The sequence below is a fragment of the Chrysemys picta genome, chromosome 4 (assembly GCF_011386835.1).
Source record: "Chrysemys picta bellii isolate R12L10 chromosome 4, ASM1138683v2, whole genome shotgun sequence".
NCBI classification, from domain to species: domain Eukaryota; kingdom Metazoa; phylum Chordata; order Testudines; family Emydidae; genus Chrysemys; species Chrysemys picta.
In genome coordinates this window covers 142,901,417-142,919,745 of record NC_088794.1, presented here as the reverse complement: position 1 = coordinate 142,919,745, position 18,329 = coordinate 142,901,417, and the positions used below count along the sequence as shown (strand labels likewise).

The window sequence follows — 18,329 nt, the reverse complement described above, 5'->3', positions numbered from 1 at the left end:
AGAATAGCTAGAGGAAAACACATTTCTGCTGATGAGCATAGTGTTTTATTCTGTGTGCATTAAGAAATGCACATTTACAGACATTGCCAAGAGAACCAACATTTCAGCATATGGTGTCAACGTTACACTTTGTGACATCAAAATGAAGTAGGGTTCATACAGGGATATAGTATGTTATTGTAGAAAGAGAAAATCCTCTCCAAAAGGAATATCACCATAGACACAAGAGAGAACATAAGTTGTCCTTTGGCCATTAGCAGAGCCTGTATAAGAAACAGCTTTGAATTCTGTAAAGGTTGTTTAGCACCGGTAGGAGACAGTGCTGAATATCCTGGGCCACCGGAGACTCAACTTGCTAAATTAAGCTGTGTGGCCATTTTTTTTCATCATTGCATGATTGGTTAGCCTGATGAAGAAAACTGCAGCCTTACTCAGGGCTGGCATTAGACTCGCTGAGGCCCAGGGCAGAAACTAAGAAGTAGGCCCCCACAGAAGGCATTTGTGACGGTCTCTGGGAGTGCAGCCAGCAGTTGACACTGACCCACAGGCTGGATGACCCAGTGAGGTGAATCAGAGCGTGAAGGTGGAGCTCCCTCCCCGAGCCCTGTTGCCTGGGGTTGGGGCCCATAACTTAGCTTTGTGGGAACTCCGGTTGCGTCGGGCCCCAGGCAGTTGCCCTGCTTGCCACCCCCTAATGCCAGCCCTGGCCTTGCTGGTTGTTTTCTGAGAAAGGGTGGAATCATTGATTGGTTGCTCTCTTTCTGTCGAGTGTGTTGTGAAGTGAGTGTTTATAGCCAGTGTCTGTGAAAGAAGGTTCTGTGATGACACCGAAGGATAAAAATGTGTTTGGAATCTAATTTCATTTGTTCCTGCCCAAGAATTTTGCAATGAAGAAAAATAGAATGAATTTGGGATGTTACATGCATTAAAGCAAAAGGAATGCTTATCGGTGAATCAAAGCTGTAAGGGATGCATCCTTCCTTAGCAAGCACTCAAACTCTGCCAGAACACTGAGCTAGAAAGTTACTATATACAGGGGGAAATCCTGATCCCATTGAAGTCATTATATGTTTTGCCATTGACTTCAGTGAGGCCATGATTTCACCCCTAAATCGTAGAATGAAAACATGTGTAAGCAGGCGAATCAATAATATAATCATATGTATGTGACATTGGTAGATGAGGTTAAATTAATCTTAATACTGAGGTCTGATCCACACTAGAAAAAATGTGTACCTGTTTATAAGCTGTAACTGCACAGGCGCATTTGGAAGCTGGTTAGTTTATTGTGGAGTCATTGCTTGTTCTGGTGCAGGTTGCTGAGGTTTTGGTGTTGGTTTGGGATTTCTTGAGGTTCAAAAATGAAGTCCTGAATTGCAAAATGAGGGCTCTGTGATGTCCAGTATCCAAAAAGAAATGCCCTGTTGATATTACTGGGGAATGTCTATGAAGAATGTGAAGGCAGTATATACCTTGAGCATCTATGTTGGAATTAATTGACTTAGATCTTTCAATACTAAAATTGAGTTTTCTCACAGATCACGGTCTTAGATCTGGATGGACAACATCTCTCCAAAATTGCCAACTTGGAAAAATTAGAGAATTTAAGATGGGCCTCATTTAGCAACAATAATCTCACTAAAATAGAAGGACTGGAATCTTGCCTTAATCTTGAAGAGCTCACTTTAGATGGAAACTGCATCTCAAATCTAGAAGGTACTGTATTTAGGAAGTTAGTGAAAATCAAGACATTAAGTTAGACACAACATAAATGTTCCCATATGGTCCAGTGTTCCAGAGGGTGGCTTTTTACTGTTAACTTTATCAGTTGCATACAATTTTAAAGATTTCATATTAAAAATATATAATTGCCTTCTCTTTAGCTTTGTGGTGAGTCTTTAGCAGAAATCGACAAAGAGTCCTGTGGCACCTTCGTCTGACGAAGTGGATATTCACCCACGAAAGTTTATGCTGCAATACATCTGTTAGTCTATAAGGTGCCACAGGACTCTTTGTTGCTTTTTACAGATCCAGACTAACACGGCTACCCCTCTGATATTTAGCAGAAATGAAGAAAAGAGACAAAGCAGATGGATTGTGTTTCCGAAAAGCAAAACCAATTTATTTATGTTAATAGGAATTTTTCAGAACTGATAAGAGTGCATGATTTTTGGTATGTAGACTTACTGACATGTAACGTTCCTGCAGTGAACCATACATTTTCCCATGCCAGTTATATGTTGGCTCAATAATTTCTAAAATAAGAAGTTAGTAAACTAATGATTCCAAAAGGTCAAAAATTCTCTTTTTAAAAGAACAGATTTACCTTATACACACTATATGACTATTCCAAAAACTATTGGGTAGTTGCTACATTTCCTCCTATCCCCACATAGGTCATGGCAAATACTGTTATTGTCAGTTGATTTTAAAATTAGGTTCATAGACCCAGATTTTTAAAGGTATTTGGGTGTTGCTGTGCTCAGTGTTGTAGTGCCTAACGGAGTTAGGATCCTAAATGTCATTTTCTTAAAGTATACAGGCACTTAGGAATCTAAATACCATTGGCTGTCAGTGGCCTTTTGGCTCCTATGTGCCTAAATCCCTTTTGAAAATGATATTTAGGCTCCTAAATTGGTTAGGCGTTGCAGTGCTGAGCTCAGCAACACCTAAATACCTTTAAAAAACTGGGTCGTAGTCTTCTGTATAGTGCAAGAAAGCCCATCTGTAGCATATGAAGGAAGAGGGAGCAAGGAAAAGAACCTGCTGCATGAGAGATGAGTGGACAGTTAATCCCTCCCCCTCACCATGCTCTTTGCTACTCCTGGAGGAAGAATCAGAGGGGTGAAGTGGATTGTGAGTAGCCTCTTTCTGGAAAATGTTCTAGCTATCACAGAAGAGCAGGCCACGAATGATCTCTCCTGATCCTGCCTATATTACAGCCTGAGTGTGCAAGCCATCTCTCATGTGTAGCTTGTTTTACCATCCAAGTTAACCACTTCTTTTGCTTCTCACTATATATGCTTTAAGAACATCTTATTTATTTTTCCAGGAATTTCAAAACTCACCAAACTAACACGACTTAGTGTAAATAATAATCATCTCACCACCCTGGAAAGATGCGTTTTTGAAAACTTGTCTCATCTTCACTACCTCTCTCTTGAGAGCAACAGAATTACTTCATTGGTTGGTTTGCAGAGAGCCTACGCACTAATAGAACTATACATCAGCAATAACTATGTTTCTACCTACCAAGAGATATATCATTTAAAGGTAAATGTGGACTTGATTGCTTTGGAACTTGCGGGTAAAAGTAAATTCACAATTTGCTTGTTACGTCAGTACAAATATATCTTTCCTGTTTTTAAATATGGGAAGCCATATTTTTTAAAATGGCTGCCTAAATTGTGCCTGCAGTGTTGCTGTAGCCAGGTCGGTCCGAGGATATTAGGGAGACAATGTGGGTGAGGTAATATCTTTTATTGGACCAACTTCTGTTGGTGAGAAAGAGACACAGAGCTTTTCTTCAAGTCTTTCTTCAGGACCTGAAGGAGAACTCTGTGTAGCTCAAAAGCTTGTCTCTCTCGCCAACAGAAGTTGGACCAATACCTCACCCACCTTGTCTCTAAATTGTGCTTGACAGTCTTCTTTTCGCATATGCAATTTAGATGTCCATGTTTAAAAACTGGGCCCAGAGGAATTGTCCTTTGTAAGAGCCTTAGTCTGAACTTTCTTTTGGAATTGAGTGTGCTCACTACTTTGAAGGAGGTGCTGAGTAACTAACAGGATTGAACCCAGCGTTTTCCAGGGAGAGCCACACACCATGCATCTCTATTGTGCCTAGCCTAACTCTGTCATTAGAAGAATTACACTGGAAATAAATTCAAGAGCACAAGCATGCACACATGCAGCAATCCCAGTTCCTTTCACCTGGAGCTGCTGGCATATATACAAGACTGGGGGCCTGATTCTCACTCACAGCACTCTGGTAGTGTAAACAGACTTTAAACTGAGTGGAAGTGTAACTTACGCCCACTTTAAGGGTCCTTTACACTGCCAGAGTTATGTAAAGGCACCTTAGCGTAAATGAGAATGAAGCCCTGGGTTTTATTAAATGATGCTTCAGATTTGACACATGCAGTTGTAAGATGGAGAGAATGATTAAAGCTAAAGGGAGTAGCCTAGGTTTCATTCCTTACAAACATTTAAAAATTAAACCTTGATCTATGTGTCTTATTTCTCAGGGTTTAAATAATCTGGTCATGCTGGACATGTATGGAAATCTAATTGTGTGGAAACAAGATAACTACCGATTGTTTGTAATATTCCATCTTCCATCTCTCAAAGCCTTAGATGGCACTGCAGTAGTAAGTTATACTATAGATCATAAGATTATTGTAATTGTTGTTAAAACCATCTTTTTTACAAATCAGGATGGCATGGGCATGCTGATGATTTCTGACCCTTATTAACGCAATTACCGAATATTGTTTTAGTACATGTAACAAATCTGTAGTTTAAACTTAATTAGAGCATATGAACATTTCCATAATCTGTTCAATAAGAATATAGGCAACATTGATAGTATAAAGCTAAGGTGATGGTTGTGGAGACACTTTTAGTTTAAGCCCCGATTTTCAGGCTTTTTTTTTTTTTTAACTACCTTTTGGGCTGAAAATTTTCACTCCTACCTTTTTATTGTAGTTCTAGGTTTTCTTTAATATAACAAAATTCATTTTAAATGTCATTATACAGGAGACAGCAGACATCGAGAGTGCTAAAGATTTATTTGGTGGCAGACTTACCTGTGATATGATTGCAGAAAGACTAGGACATTCAGACTTCACTAAAATGCAAGAATTAAATTGGACAACCTCTACGATCAGGTGCAGTAATTTTCAAATGTGCACGGATATGTTACAAATAGCATTTAATATAATGGCTAGAAAAATATAATTAAAATCAGAGCCTAGGTTTAGATAATTCAGTTCATATGTGTCTCTGTATATGGGCAAAATCCTACTATACCATGCAAACAGCATGGAGGGGGCTTCAGCCAGTATTTCAGCCCATATACTGGAGAGGTTGCCATGGGAGTCTGCATACCTGCAGTGGGGTAGATTTCACTTCCTCCAGCCCTCAGTTCTCATACTTCACACACTTAAAGTGTAACTACTCAGACTTCATGTGGGTGAAGTGGATTTTGTCTTTAACATAGGAATTATATCAACTCTGTATTATACACCTGAGAAAACAGCACAATGTATTTATTGTAGATTTTTATCAGGATGCTCCTGTAAAAGGAAGGTGTTAGATTTCTGGTGAGAAATGTAACATCAGTAGACCTGCTCAGGAAATCTGTGTCGCATGATACCTTTTTCTGTAATTATTTTCTTTATCCAATTCAGAACGGTGGATCTTGTACCAGCAGACCAGTTTAGAAATGTTTGTAATGTGAATTTACAGAACAACAATCTCATCTCTTTCAGTGGTTTAATCTTCTTGCCTAATGTCAAGGTGAGTTAATCACTCATTCTGTGCTTTTCTTTCCTATTTTTATAGTGACAGTAAGTATCTTCTCTCTTTATATAAAATTCTAAATTTCTTTACTCCTGCCTGACAGATTTCTTTTATAATAGAGCAAGGGGAAATCTTTATTACATTACTTATATTATATACTAATTTATTAAATACAGCTTTCTAAAGTTATTTCAGTCAGCAGAATTCATACAGTACAGATGAGTCACAAAAAGACTAAAAACCACTTATTTAACCATGTGTTGAAATAAATTGACCACTAGCCTATCTATTGCATCAAGAATTTTTGAAGCCCTGAATACCATTGATTCAGCAACCAATCTGTTGTTAGCTCATTATCTGAATTTGAAAGAGCAGAGATATGTTGTAATAGGCACCGTTGCTACTATATTAGCAGAGCAGTGTTCTGTTTCATTTCATGTGGTTTGCTTTATGCAGATATTGTGTCTGAATTACAATCACATTGAATCAGTCCTGCCCAGACAAAAGCCTCAAAATCACTTAACAAACAGGCAGCAGTTGTACCAGAAAGTGACCTCTAGTGGCTATGGACAGCAAGGACCTTCAAAAGGAAGCAGGTACTGTCACATTTTAAAATGAACTTTTGTAATTCCTGTATTCTTTTGCTGAAAAAGGCAGTCCCTGGAGGACGACAAGCCTGGGATGCTCTCTTCTCCCCACCTAACTTGAGTGTCTTCTGGCAAGGAAGCCCGGTGGCCTTTTGCCACCCACTCAGGCATCTCTGACATCACTGGGAGCATCCAGCTGGTCTCTCTCCTAGGCTCTTTGGCTCACTTCTTCCATCCTCAGTTATTGGGATGGGAGGGGGACTGGCAGCGTAGGATTGCCCCCTCCCCACTCCCTTCAGGGGGGAAAGTGTGCTCCTCCCAATCTGCAACAGCAGTGGCTACTCCTTCGACTGCCACTGACCCTTTGGGCTGGTCTACACTGAGGGGGGGGGGGGGGGAGATCGATCTAAGATATGCAACTTCAGCTACGTGAATAGCGTAGCTGAAGTCGAAGTATCTTAGATCGATTTACCTTGGGTCCTCACGGCGCGGGATCGACGGCGCGGGATCCCCCGTCGACTCCGCTACCGCCGCTCGCTCCGGTGGAGTTCCGGAGTCGATGGGGAGTGCGTTCGGGGATCGATATATCACATCTTAACGAGACGCGATATATCGATCCCCAATGAATCGATCGCTACCCACCGATATGGCGGGTAGTCTGGATGTACCCTTTAACTCTGTGGCTCAGAGACACCCTAGAGTGCACTGACTTAGACTGAAGCACAAAGAAGTTGAGTGAAGGTCAATTTCTGGCAGAGCCTGGAATAGAAAACAAGTGCTGCTTGCTGTATCCACCAGACAGTGTCTCTCTCATCAGCTTCTGGACCCACGGAAGTCAAACTAATTATCCCAATCTTCTCTTCTCCCACTCTCCTTGTACAGCATTGCATAACTGGACAGATATATTATGGGGCTTGTTTGTCTTCCTCTCAAGCATTTGGTATTGATCACAAGCAAGTTATCTGACTCCATGGTCATTGGTTTGATCTGGTATGGCATGTTTATAGGTCTCTAATCAGGCCTATCAGGGACATTAAGTACTTGAAATCTTTAAAAGCTGTATAAAGTCCTGCTATTATATTGAATCACTGTAATCTTGATACTGAGGTAATAGTACACCTCTTTTGAGCCAAAACTGTGAAAACTCAGCTACTTTTAGACATGCAAGTATTCTGATAGCAGTCACAACCACTTATTAGAATCTGTGAGCTCCATGCCATAGTGACTGATTCATGCTACTATTTGTATAATAGAGTCAAGCAGTGCTTTTGCATATTCATCCAAACTTCCTTCTTAATATTGTGTCTAGTCAGAGCAGTCTTTTATCTGTCAATAATCCCTTCTCCTATCCCATCTCCTAAAAGAGCTCTTTTTCTCATCCCCTGCAGCAGAAATCCATACCGATTTTTTCTTTCTTTCTTTTGGCACCAACACATTAGGTCAATTTATGTCCTGAAGAACTTTTTCAAATCAGCTTTCAGTTTGCATTTCTCATTTTTGCATTCTAACAGGACTGAAACTTCAGGAACATGTCAAGTTTCATTCAGTCAGGTCTTTACAACTTTGACAGTGTCTATAGCCAATTTCAGTCCAATCCCATCAGACAAGACTTGCCAAGCTGCTCCCCAGAGTTCCCTCCATGCTTTTAGGAAATATTATTAGTGACAGAGCAGCACAGAAAAATGTAAGATTTGGTTGTGTATATGTGTATTTCTCAAATGAGTGTCCAGCTCTTCCTACCTTCATTTTTTGTGTTCATTTGGCATATGTATGTGTTTATTTCTTGTTCCAAACTCTCCTCCTTCTCTAGGGCACATGATTAATTTAAGGAACAGTAAGATTCAGTTGGGAATGGGAAGCTTTGTACAAATGGCATGCATTTGTTTTTAGTTCTTTTGGGGGGGAAAGGGTACTGGCTGAAATAGCTATGTGGCAATTCTTCAAAAAGGGTCATATTTTTGGAGTTTATTGTACCCTACCCCACACACATCCACATCATGTATTATTTGAAAGCTTATTTGATGTACACTAGGATCAGGTATGATGTGGAGCTGTGAAGTGGTGTCGTAAGATTGTAGGCAAGGTGAAACAGTGATACCCAAAATAAGAAAGATGTCATTCTTTGCTCAGTTCCAAAAATATACTGCACTATGACTAGTTTTTATTAATTTCAGCACCGTAATGTTCTGTTTTATTGATTAAAGCTGCCAAATGACAATGTATTCTAAGATTTTTATTGGTTTTGAATGGACAACTATTTTTTTTCAGAAATGATTAAGCAGTTTAGCCCGCAGCAAAAATGGCAAATATCAGCATTTTGCAGTATACTAACGTTTTCACATTGCATATTCTTAAATAAAAAAGTGTCTCACAACTGTTTACAAAAGCATTTCAATTGAAATGTTCTGACCAGATCTGTCTCGTACTGAAAGTTGTGCACCAGTAGCAGTAGATTGCTGACCAGTTTGTACTGCATAGTGGGTAGATATAAATGTACATTTATGTAGGTTTTAATTTGCAACTGCTATGTATACAGTACTAGCCTTTGAAATATTCTAGAAAACTAACTTTTTAATTCAGTGACACTTATGCAAATATAACCCTTCTGCCAGGTGGAGTCAGCAGCAACAAGGGCCAGGTTCAGTATCTAGGGGTTCCTTTTCAACAATAAAACACAAAACCAGCTCGAGCCCCCACCCAGTAACCTGGGACAATTACACACCACCCCCTGGGCGCCTCTAAGAGGCAATACTTCCCCTCTCGCAAGCACAGAGTCTGAGGGTAGCAAAAACTTTTAATAAAAGGAGGGAAATGACTCAGTATTAATTTGGGAAAACACTGCAACTAGGGTTCATAAACAAACCATGAGCGAAAGACCCACCCCAAGTAAGTTGGGCAGTGTCCTTTTCCCCTCCAGTTTATAAGTCCAGCAACCCAAAAGTCCCTTAAACATGCCCGTGCCTTCTCTGCACCCCACTCACAATTGCTGTCCTTGGCCAATGCTTAAATTCTCTCTTCCAGCGGATTTGGTTCATAATTATTAGATTTGTGAAATTGGCTTTTTTAAAGCAATAAGTATATAATATATCACTGGTTTGAGCTTTATTCTGCACATAACAGTTTAATCAAATCATGATCACTTGCACCTAAGCAGCTACTAATTTTAGTGGTTTAATGAGAATTCAGGTTGCTGTGCACCTTCAGGAATCATTCAGCTACCTATGTGATTGGGTCATGGGGCAGTGGCAAAGCTGAAATAAGAACTCCGGAGTTCCTGCCAGTGCCTTTCTCAATCTGTCATCCCACACTCCTTCATTATGGTCATATGTTACAAAAACGAAGCTTTTATAAGTAAAGTAGTAAGATATTGCATGCTGCTGTTTGGTTTTGCCACACCATCACAGGGCTGTTGTGAGAATACAGCCAAAGGTTACATAAATATTTTACTAAATTTAACAGCAATTTCCTGCTGTTTCCATTATATGTATTCAGGCCTTTTGTGGGCAGAAGAGTGGTTTTCCATGTTTGTTTGATTTCCATGGTCTGCATCCAGTAAAACCTGGCCTACCTTCCATAAGCACAGAAGTCTGTATAAAGCTGTTGAAACTTCAAAAACTAGATTTCTTTCGGTGCTTTTTAGTCTTTCTGTAGTAGACAGGTATAATTTCTATTGAACCTGGACCAGTTAGTAAATTCCTGTTTACCTACATAAAGTGTCTATAACTGATGTTAATGGGAGAGAAATGCTTAAATTACTGTTTACTGGGGGAAATGTTTGGAAATTATCTGGCCTCATGTTCCTCCTTGCTTAATTGTTTTAGGGATGCAGGATTTGGTGAAAATCTGCCCCCAATCATGCAAAGTTTAGAAGTTCTTCATTTGGGCTACAATGGAATTAGTAACTTGGCCCAGCTACAGCTTAGTAGGCTAAAAAATTTGAAATTGCTGTTTCTACAGGGTAAGTAATAAGAGCATTTGTTTATATTTGTGCAGCCAGGATATAATGTTCTACAGGGAAGCTAACTTTGATTCCAGTCCTGCAAACACTGGCCAAGCTCAACTTGGCTATGGGGATGGCCTAATTTATGCCATTGGTTTAGGGTTCTTTAGGCGTAGTATAGTGTACCTCACCACACCCTCTCATAATCCCTCCCCAACCCTGACACACCCCTACATTGAAAAGAGAAGGGACAGCTAGTGCAGAAAGACGCCTCTGGCAGTTTTATGCCAGGGGGTATTCCCTTATGCCAAAGAAATTCCTTGCTGGCTAATTGTGGCTAGAATCTGTCCCCTTTATGCCCTGGGGCTGGATCTCAGTTAAGAATCTCGCCCACAGCACTTACTGCAATGAGTAGCTCCATGGACATCACTGGGACTACTCAGGGTAGTAAATTTTTGTAAGACTGGAACCATTAATTGAGAGAGCTCGATCCTAACAAATATGATACTGTGTCATTAAAATCCAGCTATTTTACAGCATTTGAACAACCATGATGATTTGATCTTAGTCTTCTTCAGCAGCCTAACTATTAATTAGAAAGATAATTTGCTTTAAATAGAGATTAGCCAAGCAATTTTGGACAGTCAGATCTCTAGAAGCTGGGGGACCTTCCTTATAATATAAAGCAAGATAGTACTTCCCAAAGGAGAAAGTTCAAGGAGCAACACTGCAGTCACTGTAATGGTACAGAGAAGGCCCATTGGGCACTCAAATTCATCCTTTTCTGTAACTCAGTAACGAAGAGGCACTCTGTGGTATTGGAAGGCAGTACATTTAAAATGAATCAGAAGAAATGCCTTTTTACACAGTGTATAGATAATCTGGGAAGTTCTCTACCACAGACTGTTTTTGTTAAGGGTTGTTTTGTGCTACAATCAAATACCAACCGCATTTCATCTCATTTCCCACGTATAATCTTGGTTCATCAGGTAATGAAATCAGTCAAATCGAAGGACTTGAAGGTCTACAGCTTCTGCAGGAGTTGGTATTGGATCATAACCGTATAAAAACAATTGCAGAGGGCTCCTTTGCTAGACAGACCTCCCTTTTGGCACTTCACCTAGAGGAAAACCGACTACGAGAACTGAACAATTTACAGCCTTTAGTAAAATTACAGAAACTTTTCCTGGGACTTAATAAAATTCAGGTAAAATATATTGGTGTTGAGACTATAGATTCAATGGGCCAGATATTGAGATCCTTATTCAGACAAAATTCTCATTACCTTCAGTGGTTTTGCCTGGGTAAAGATCCCTGCATTTGGCCAAAGTAAATAAATTTGGCTCCGAGGCTTTGAAATGTGATAGCATCTAACTTATTTTTTAACTTGTGAACAGGAATTGTCTGAACTGGAAAAACTTGAAGTTGTTCCTAGTCTTAAAGAGCTTTCAATATATGGAAATCCAGTGAGTATGTTACTTTGTATGATCATGTATACTAGATATATATTTAAGTTTATGTTGTGGGTAATTAACCTTTCTAATTCATTATAGTTGGGAATTTCTCCTTAATTAATTACTAAGTTCCAGTCACTTACCGTTTTGTAGTCCTAATATGGATGTTGATTTATCTCTTAGTGCCTGTCAAGTTGGTGATTTGAGTGCAATCATTCTTTTACATATTATTCTTTTCCGTGCTGCAAGGTAAATTCAGAAAGTGAATGGTGGTGAGCTGTCTTTTTAATATTCCAAAACAAGTCAGGTCTATGAAATAGATCAACGAATGTTAAAGGAGATCTGAACCATTTTTTATAGAATGTAAGAAGAGGTTCCCTGATAATACTATTTATGCAGTGCCCTTCATGAAACGTCCATCAGGATTTTTAGGTTTGAATTTGTCTCTGGTTACAATTGTTTGGCTTCTTCTCTCCTAGAGAACACAAAGTTTATAAGATTATAAAATAGACGTGAAAAACTTGTCCTCAACCATTTCCACACTGAAGGTCCTGTGCCTTTGGTCCTACACATCTATAACTATGGATCCTGCCAACCCTTACGGACATGAGTGGGTCCAATCAGTCAAATACCGATTGACTTTAAAGGGGCAGGAGTGATCTGACTGAGACCACATGCTTGAGTAAGGATTGCAGGATCTCAGCCTAATGTAATTTGCCTTATAACGAGCACACTCAAAAGCAGCATCAAACAAAACCTTTTCAGTTGTGAATTTAAAACAGAAATATATTTATTTTCTAATAGGAAACGATAAATGTAGCTCTAAATACCAGGGCTTGATCCTCAGCACCTGCAACTCCCTTTGGTATCACTGGAGTTTATAGCGTCAGGCTTCTCAGGAGATACTCGGCACCTCGCGGGATCAAATTACAAAAGCCAGAGTCTTAAAGGTCTCTGCATTTATTTTTACAGTTAGTAAATCTGCAGACTTTGACCTTAAAAACAAAATCAGCTAGGGACACAGAGGAAAACATGTCAGGTTGCTGTTTAGGTCCAGTACGAGTAGGTATGCTACAATGCTATCAAATCAATGTGCAACTTCTCTGGTAGCCAAGGAAGACATTTGAAAATGGGATCATATGGTTAAATAAAACAGGCACAGGAGAACAGTAATAGCAGCTTTCTTTATCAGCTGCAATCTATGAACAGAACAGACTATCAGTAGGTGTAAACATTGCAAGGGGCATTTTAGGAACGTTATATTTACCTTTTACAAAGCTTAGAATTCATATTGATCAGCAGTAACCGTTATACACCAAAATACACTACTGGTAAAGTCACACCTATCTCAGACAAGGCCTGTAGCCTGCAAGGTCACTTGTAGGTGACAGGTAAGTCACAGTTTTTCCAGTGTTAGTGCTTTTAAAAGTGTAAAGCAGCTCCTTGGCTGGTTAGTTATTATTGCTCCATTGATTTCAATGTGGCTATGACAATTTACACCAACTGAGGATCTGCCCCAATATATTTTATTTTATACCCTTTAAGATATAAAAATAAGAATATTGAGTAGAGAAACATACATGACCACCAAAAATGGGATTCCTTTAGGCCACTAAAGGGCAAGTCTGGTGGGAGTGGCATGACAGGCAGAGTGAATGCTAGAGTGTTGCATCAAGCAACCGCTGGATAGTCTGAAGTGAGTTTTGACTTTACCAAAGCTTAATTTACTAATGTACTCCAGTGTTCTTTACACTGGTTTTGGACCATTCAGAATCTGCTATTAAAATGCTGAGACACTATCGGTAGTTTTTATAGCACAGCAATACGAGTTCTCACCTCTGGGTTCTATTCTGGTCTATGCCACTGAATCACTATGTCACCATGAGCAAATCTCTCGGGCCAAATTTTCAGTTTGACCTCAACCATGCCTTGATTTTGCTAGTGCAAATTTGTGGACACAAATAATTTCAGGCCCATTTTTTGGACTTCTGTTTATTTAGACCTGCAGTCAGGGCCGGCTCCAGGCACCAGCCGAGCAAGCTGGTGCTTGGGGCGGCAGATTGAACGAGGCGGCATTCCAATCCTAGGCAGGGCCGGATTAACTTTTTGGGGGTCCGGCGCCAAGCATATTTGTGGGCCCCCATTGGGGAAATAGGGCATGTGATGGAGGGTGGTCCGCAGAGTGAGGGGCCGGTTGGGGGCAATGAGACGCAGCACAGCAGAAGTGGCCCCACTCAGCCCAGCACAAGGGCACTATTTACAAACCCCAAACTGCTAGACGCACACTGGCCCGCCCAGCCCTGCGCTGCCAGCGTGCCCCTTCCATATTGCCCCCTGCCCAGTGTCCTGCTCTTATGCCAGTGCCCCCTCACCCAGAGACTTCCCCCACAGATCCCTATGCCCAGCACCCCCTGCCTAGAGACCCCTCCCGCTGACATCCCACCACAACTACACAGCACCCTGCACACCATACCTCCTCCCCAGCTCCCCCACCCACAGATCCCCTACTGTCCAGCACCCCCTTCACAGTCCCACCATCACAGCTGTACAGTGCCCCATATTCCTGAGGGAATTCTGCATCAAATTCTGTGCATAATATTTTAAAATTCTGATTTTTTTTTATAATAAATAAATGTGGAAGCTCCACCATGGCAGTGGAGAGCACAGGCCACTGCCTGCATGGAGGTGGGAGATCACCCTGCAGCCTTCCCCCTCCCCTGAGACAGGGACTTGGCAGTGAGACTGAACCTGACCCTGACACAGCACAAGGACCAGGCCTGCCACAGAAACACCCTGGGGCCCTGCTCCTTTTGTGCCAGGTGCACCAGATGTGGGCAGGGAGGCTCAGTCCAGCAGCAGGATCCAAGTGCAGAGGGACTTAGTGTGGGGGGTTCCAAATGGGGGTAGGAGGGTTCTGTAGTGGGGGTAAGAAGGTTCTGTGGGGGGGGGGGGTAAGAGGGTTCTGTGGGGGTAAGTCTGGGTGCAGGCAGCTCAGTGGGGGATCTGGATGCACAGGGAGGTGCCAGGTGCAGGGGCAATGGAAATCTGCAGGGGGGACCAAGTGAAAGTGGTTGGAGCTCAGCGGGGTGAGGGGGGGAGTCTGGGTGCAGGGGAAGTGGGGTTGTTGTACTTAAAGTACTGCACAGGATCTTTTCAGGGGGAATATGGCAAACGCCACATTCATTGGTAATACATGCATCAATCAACACTGTATCATATGCATATGATCTATATTACACTCATGCACTCACATACTCCATCTTGTTGTTGTTACCAACTAGTTGCTCCTCTTAACTTCACTGGCCAGGTGAGTTAGATAGGGGAGGGGTGGAGCCGGGCTTTTGCCAATCCGGATCAATGCTCCGATGTTGACAAAACCCAGTGTCCTCTGCAAGACACCTCACATTTATAGCAGCTTCCCTCTCATGCAAATCTATACCAGATTCAAAATCTGTGTCCGTTGGTCCTTTGTGCTGCTTCCTTCTGGGTGTTGTCCTAATACTGTTGAAAGAGGTTGTTTCCAAAAGAAGGTGCTTGATTCTAACCCCCCCCATCCCATGCCCCTTCCTTCCCCCTGCCCACCATGGGCACTCACTGTTGTACAAGATGAAGGATGACTCCCAGCACACAGAAGGGAGCTCAACCAGCAGTAGGACCCAGAAGGTGGTGTGTGTCCAGCTGCAAAGTCCAGGAAGCTGAGCAGCACCTTCTTTTTTCAGCCTGGCTGTGCAGCTCTGCAGTCAGAGTAGGTCTGGTCGTTCCACCTCGCTCCCCAAGATCCCATCCCCACCTCTTCTCTGCCTCCTCTCCCCAGGTGAGCATGCTGCGGCTGTGCTCATCCCCCGCCCTCCTGCCAGCAAACAGCTGATCGGCGGCAGGGAGGGGAAGGGCTGGAAGGGAGCAAGCTGTGAGAAGAGGCAGGGGAGGGGGAGCTTGGCTGCCCTACTGCAGCAGGAGCCTCAGTGCCAGGAGCACCAAACTTCTGCTCCCCGCAGGAGAGAGCGGGGGGTGGAGAAGAGTGGGCCTGGTCGGGGCCCCCCTGGAATGTGGGCCTGGCTCCATGGTAAATCCGCTACTGATCCTAGGGCGGCACGGCTGCTTTTTTTTGTTTGTTTGTTCTGCTCCGGTCGCCCTGTAAGGGGCGGCGGCGCGGAGGACAGGAGCGCCCTGCAACAAGCCCGGCAGGGCAGTCCTCATCCTTCCCTCCCCGCCGATCAGAGTGGAGCCCTCCTGGCAGGCAGCGCGGCGTAGCGGGAGGGGCTGCGTGGCAGCGCCCTGCTGTAGCCCTGGCCGCCCCCTTCTCTCTCTCTCCTCCCCACTGCCTACCTCTCTCCCCCCCCCCCCCCCCCGCTAGCCCCCTGCACCTGCGAACTGGCACACAGATCACTGGGTTGTTTTTTTTTTTGCTTGGGGCGGCCAAAAAGCCAGAGCCGGCCCTGCCTGCAGTTTAAAGCACTTTGCAAATGATCTAAATTGTGGATGCAAATAATTCAGGCACAAAATTATTTACACGTTTATTTGCACCTACAGTTTGGGCTTATAAAAATTTAAGGTCAGGAGCTAAAAATTTGACCTTTACTTTATTTTTGCCTCAGTTTTTCTCTCTACAAATATGTATACCTACAAAAATCCTTTGAGATCCTTGGATGAAACACACTGTAAAAAGTGAAAGGTATTATGATTTGTTTTTTTTTTAAATGTGCTAATCATAAAAGCCACAGTAGTGGTATTAGAATGAATCCTGCAGAATTTTGAGCAGGTGCTTGAACCTGGAATGGTGGCAAAAATTTTCTGTAGACCCTACTGCTGTTTATTTGTGTTACCTTGTTAATAGAGATAAACCCCTCAAAGAGTTGAGAGTTGACCCTGTAGACAATGTGCTGGATGTGTTTTGTAGCAGGGTGGAAATGCCATTTCCTCAAATACGTTTCCTGGAGTTGTGAGATTTTTCAAACTTTCTCTATTAGAGCAATGTAAAAAGGGGAAATGGATGAGATTCTGAAATGGATGAAAACCCAGCAGAATCAACTCCAGCAAGTTCAGGCAGTAGCCCAGGAAAAGCAGAAAAAAACCTGGGTGCAATTTATGAAGGAGCAGGAAGCCCAACAGGAAGTGCAGGAAGCCAAGCAACTTTAACTTCTACCCAAACTTTCTCTCCAGACTTGGCTGTTTGTGGCATTCCTTCCTTAGAATTGCATATTTCCAAACCCTAAAACCCTCATTCAGAGGGATACTCTCACCTCTCATGTCCAAGGTGGTGTTAACAAGGTACACCTGCTACCATGAATCAGCAAGCATCAGTTAGCATCTGTCAGCAGGGTTCAGACACTAGAATATAATTTTTTATGTCCTCTTCTGTCCATAACACTGCCTGGGACAGGAACAGAGCATGGTCATCTCCATTCATTTTTGGCTTTGTGGTTTGGTTCAGACATTTATTCTTGAGGCAAGTTATTCCCAGGTTATCCTTCTGGATCAGGATTCCATTTTTAGGATAACTTATATTCTCTCTCCTCAGGTTACTCGCAAGATGTCCCATCGTCCACTGCTTGTGTTTCGATTGCCCAACCTGCAAGTGTTAGATGGAATGACAGTGAGCATGGAGGAGAGAGCAAGAGCTGAGCTTCATTTAATAGAACAACAAGTAAAGCAAAATTCAACATTATTAGAGTCAAACTGAAATCTTAGAACTTTGAAATGAAAAGACCTGTTAGATCCAGAAGGTCCTCTCTTTTAATGAAGGATTGTTTTCACATACACCATTATGCATTGTCCAATTCAGACTCAAGTAATGGAACTTCCACCACTTCACTTGAGAGGCTATTGCATAACCTAACACTGTCAGGAAATTTGTCCAGATATTCAGCCTAAATTTAACCTTAATTAGTCCCATTGCCCCTAGTTTTACCCACCTTTACTATTCTAATAATTCCTCCTTCCACCCTCAGATATTTGTAGAATCTTAGCATGATCCTCTCTACTTTGTTGTGTAGACTCTCTTAATCTTTCCTCCTAAAACAAATCTCTAGTCCCTTATCATTTTTGATGCTTTCCCTATGTTCCCTTCAATTTGTAAATGGCTTTCTAGTAATGAGATGCACAGAAATGAACACAGTACTCCGGGTGCTTTTATACAGCATCGTATAGACAAGGGCTGAGATGAAGAAATCAGGTCTTTCATAGGCACTTGGGCACCCAACTAATTTAGGCTCCTTTGAAAATCTTAGTCTGGGACTATTACTTTCTACTTCCTGACAACAATGGCTCTGCACATGCTGTCCAAAATTGCATTGGCCTTTTTTGCTACCAGAGGCATCACAAACTGGTACCTATTTTGCTCTTCACTATTACCCTTAAATCTCTTGCCACCCATGACAGTCTTAAATCTTTTTTCAGAGAAAAACAGGGGTTAGACTGTCTTATTTTGTTTGCTCTGCCTCTCTTATTTATAAGATACACTTAATCTTGACATTGTTATTTGGTGAGCCCTTTAGTACAATGATCTTGCCTCTTATTTAACAATATAACTGTGCTCAAGTTAAGACTCGATGATAGTATAGCTCAAACAGGTTACAGGCTTGATGCAGAAATTACTGAGCGAGGTTCTGTGGTTTGTGTAGGTCAGACTAGATGATCACGATGGTCCCTTCTGACCTTAACATCTATGAATCTAAGAGAAATGAAATGTGGATTTCAGATGCAGGCTTGATGGGCCAAAACCAGGCTTTGTGTAAGGAGGTATAACTCCATTCATTGTCGTGGAAGGAGTTACGACCACTTATAGCAAGGCTGAATTTGGACTGATATGTTCAGGGGTGTATGGAGGCC

At 42.0% G+C, this 18,329-nt stretch overlaps 1 protein-coding gene across 8 annotated transcripts in view; it reads left to right on the top strand.

Annotated features, from left to right (window-relative positions):
• The window catches only part of LRRC9 (leucine rich repeat containing 9), an 87,272-nt gene that overhangs the window by 46,689 nt on the left and 22,254 nt on the right, over positions 1 to 18,329 (top strand). For 7 of the 8 annotated variants that reach the window (XM_065593809.1, XM_065593810.1, XM_065593808.1 and 4 more), the window contains 10 exons: positions 1,539 to 1,716; positions 3,053 to 3,273; positions 4,245 to 4,367; positions 4,756 to 4,886; positions 5,409 to 5,517; positions 5,977 to 6,116; positions 9,929 to 10,065; positions 11,037 to 11,254; positions 11,445 to 11,513; positions 17,020 to 17,145. In XM_065593809.1, the coding sequence (XP_065449881.1) occupies positions 1,539 to 1,716; positions 3,053 to 3,273; positions 4,245 to 4,367; positions 4,756 to 4,886; positions 5,409 to 5,517; positions 5,977 to 6,116; positions 9,929 to 10,065; positions 11,037 to 11,254; positions 11,445 to 11,513; positions 17,020 to 17,145 (1,452 nt within the window). The remainder of the gene's footprint in view (positions 1 to 1,538; positions 1,717 to 3,052; positions 3,274 to 4,244; positions 4,368 to 4,755; positions 4,887 to 5,408; positions 5,518 to 5,976; positions 6,117 to 9,928; positions 10,066 to 11,036; positions 11,255 to 11,444; positions 11,514 to 17,019; positions 17,146 to 18,329) is intronic. The other variant, XM_065593807.1, reaches the window with a different exon arrangement.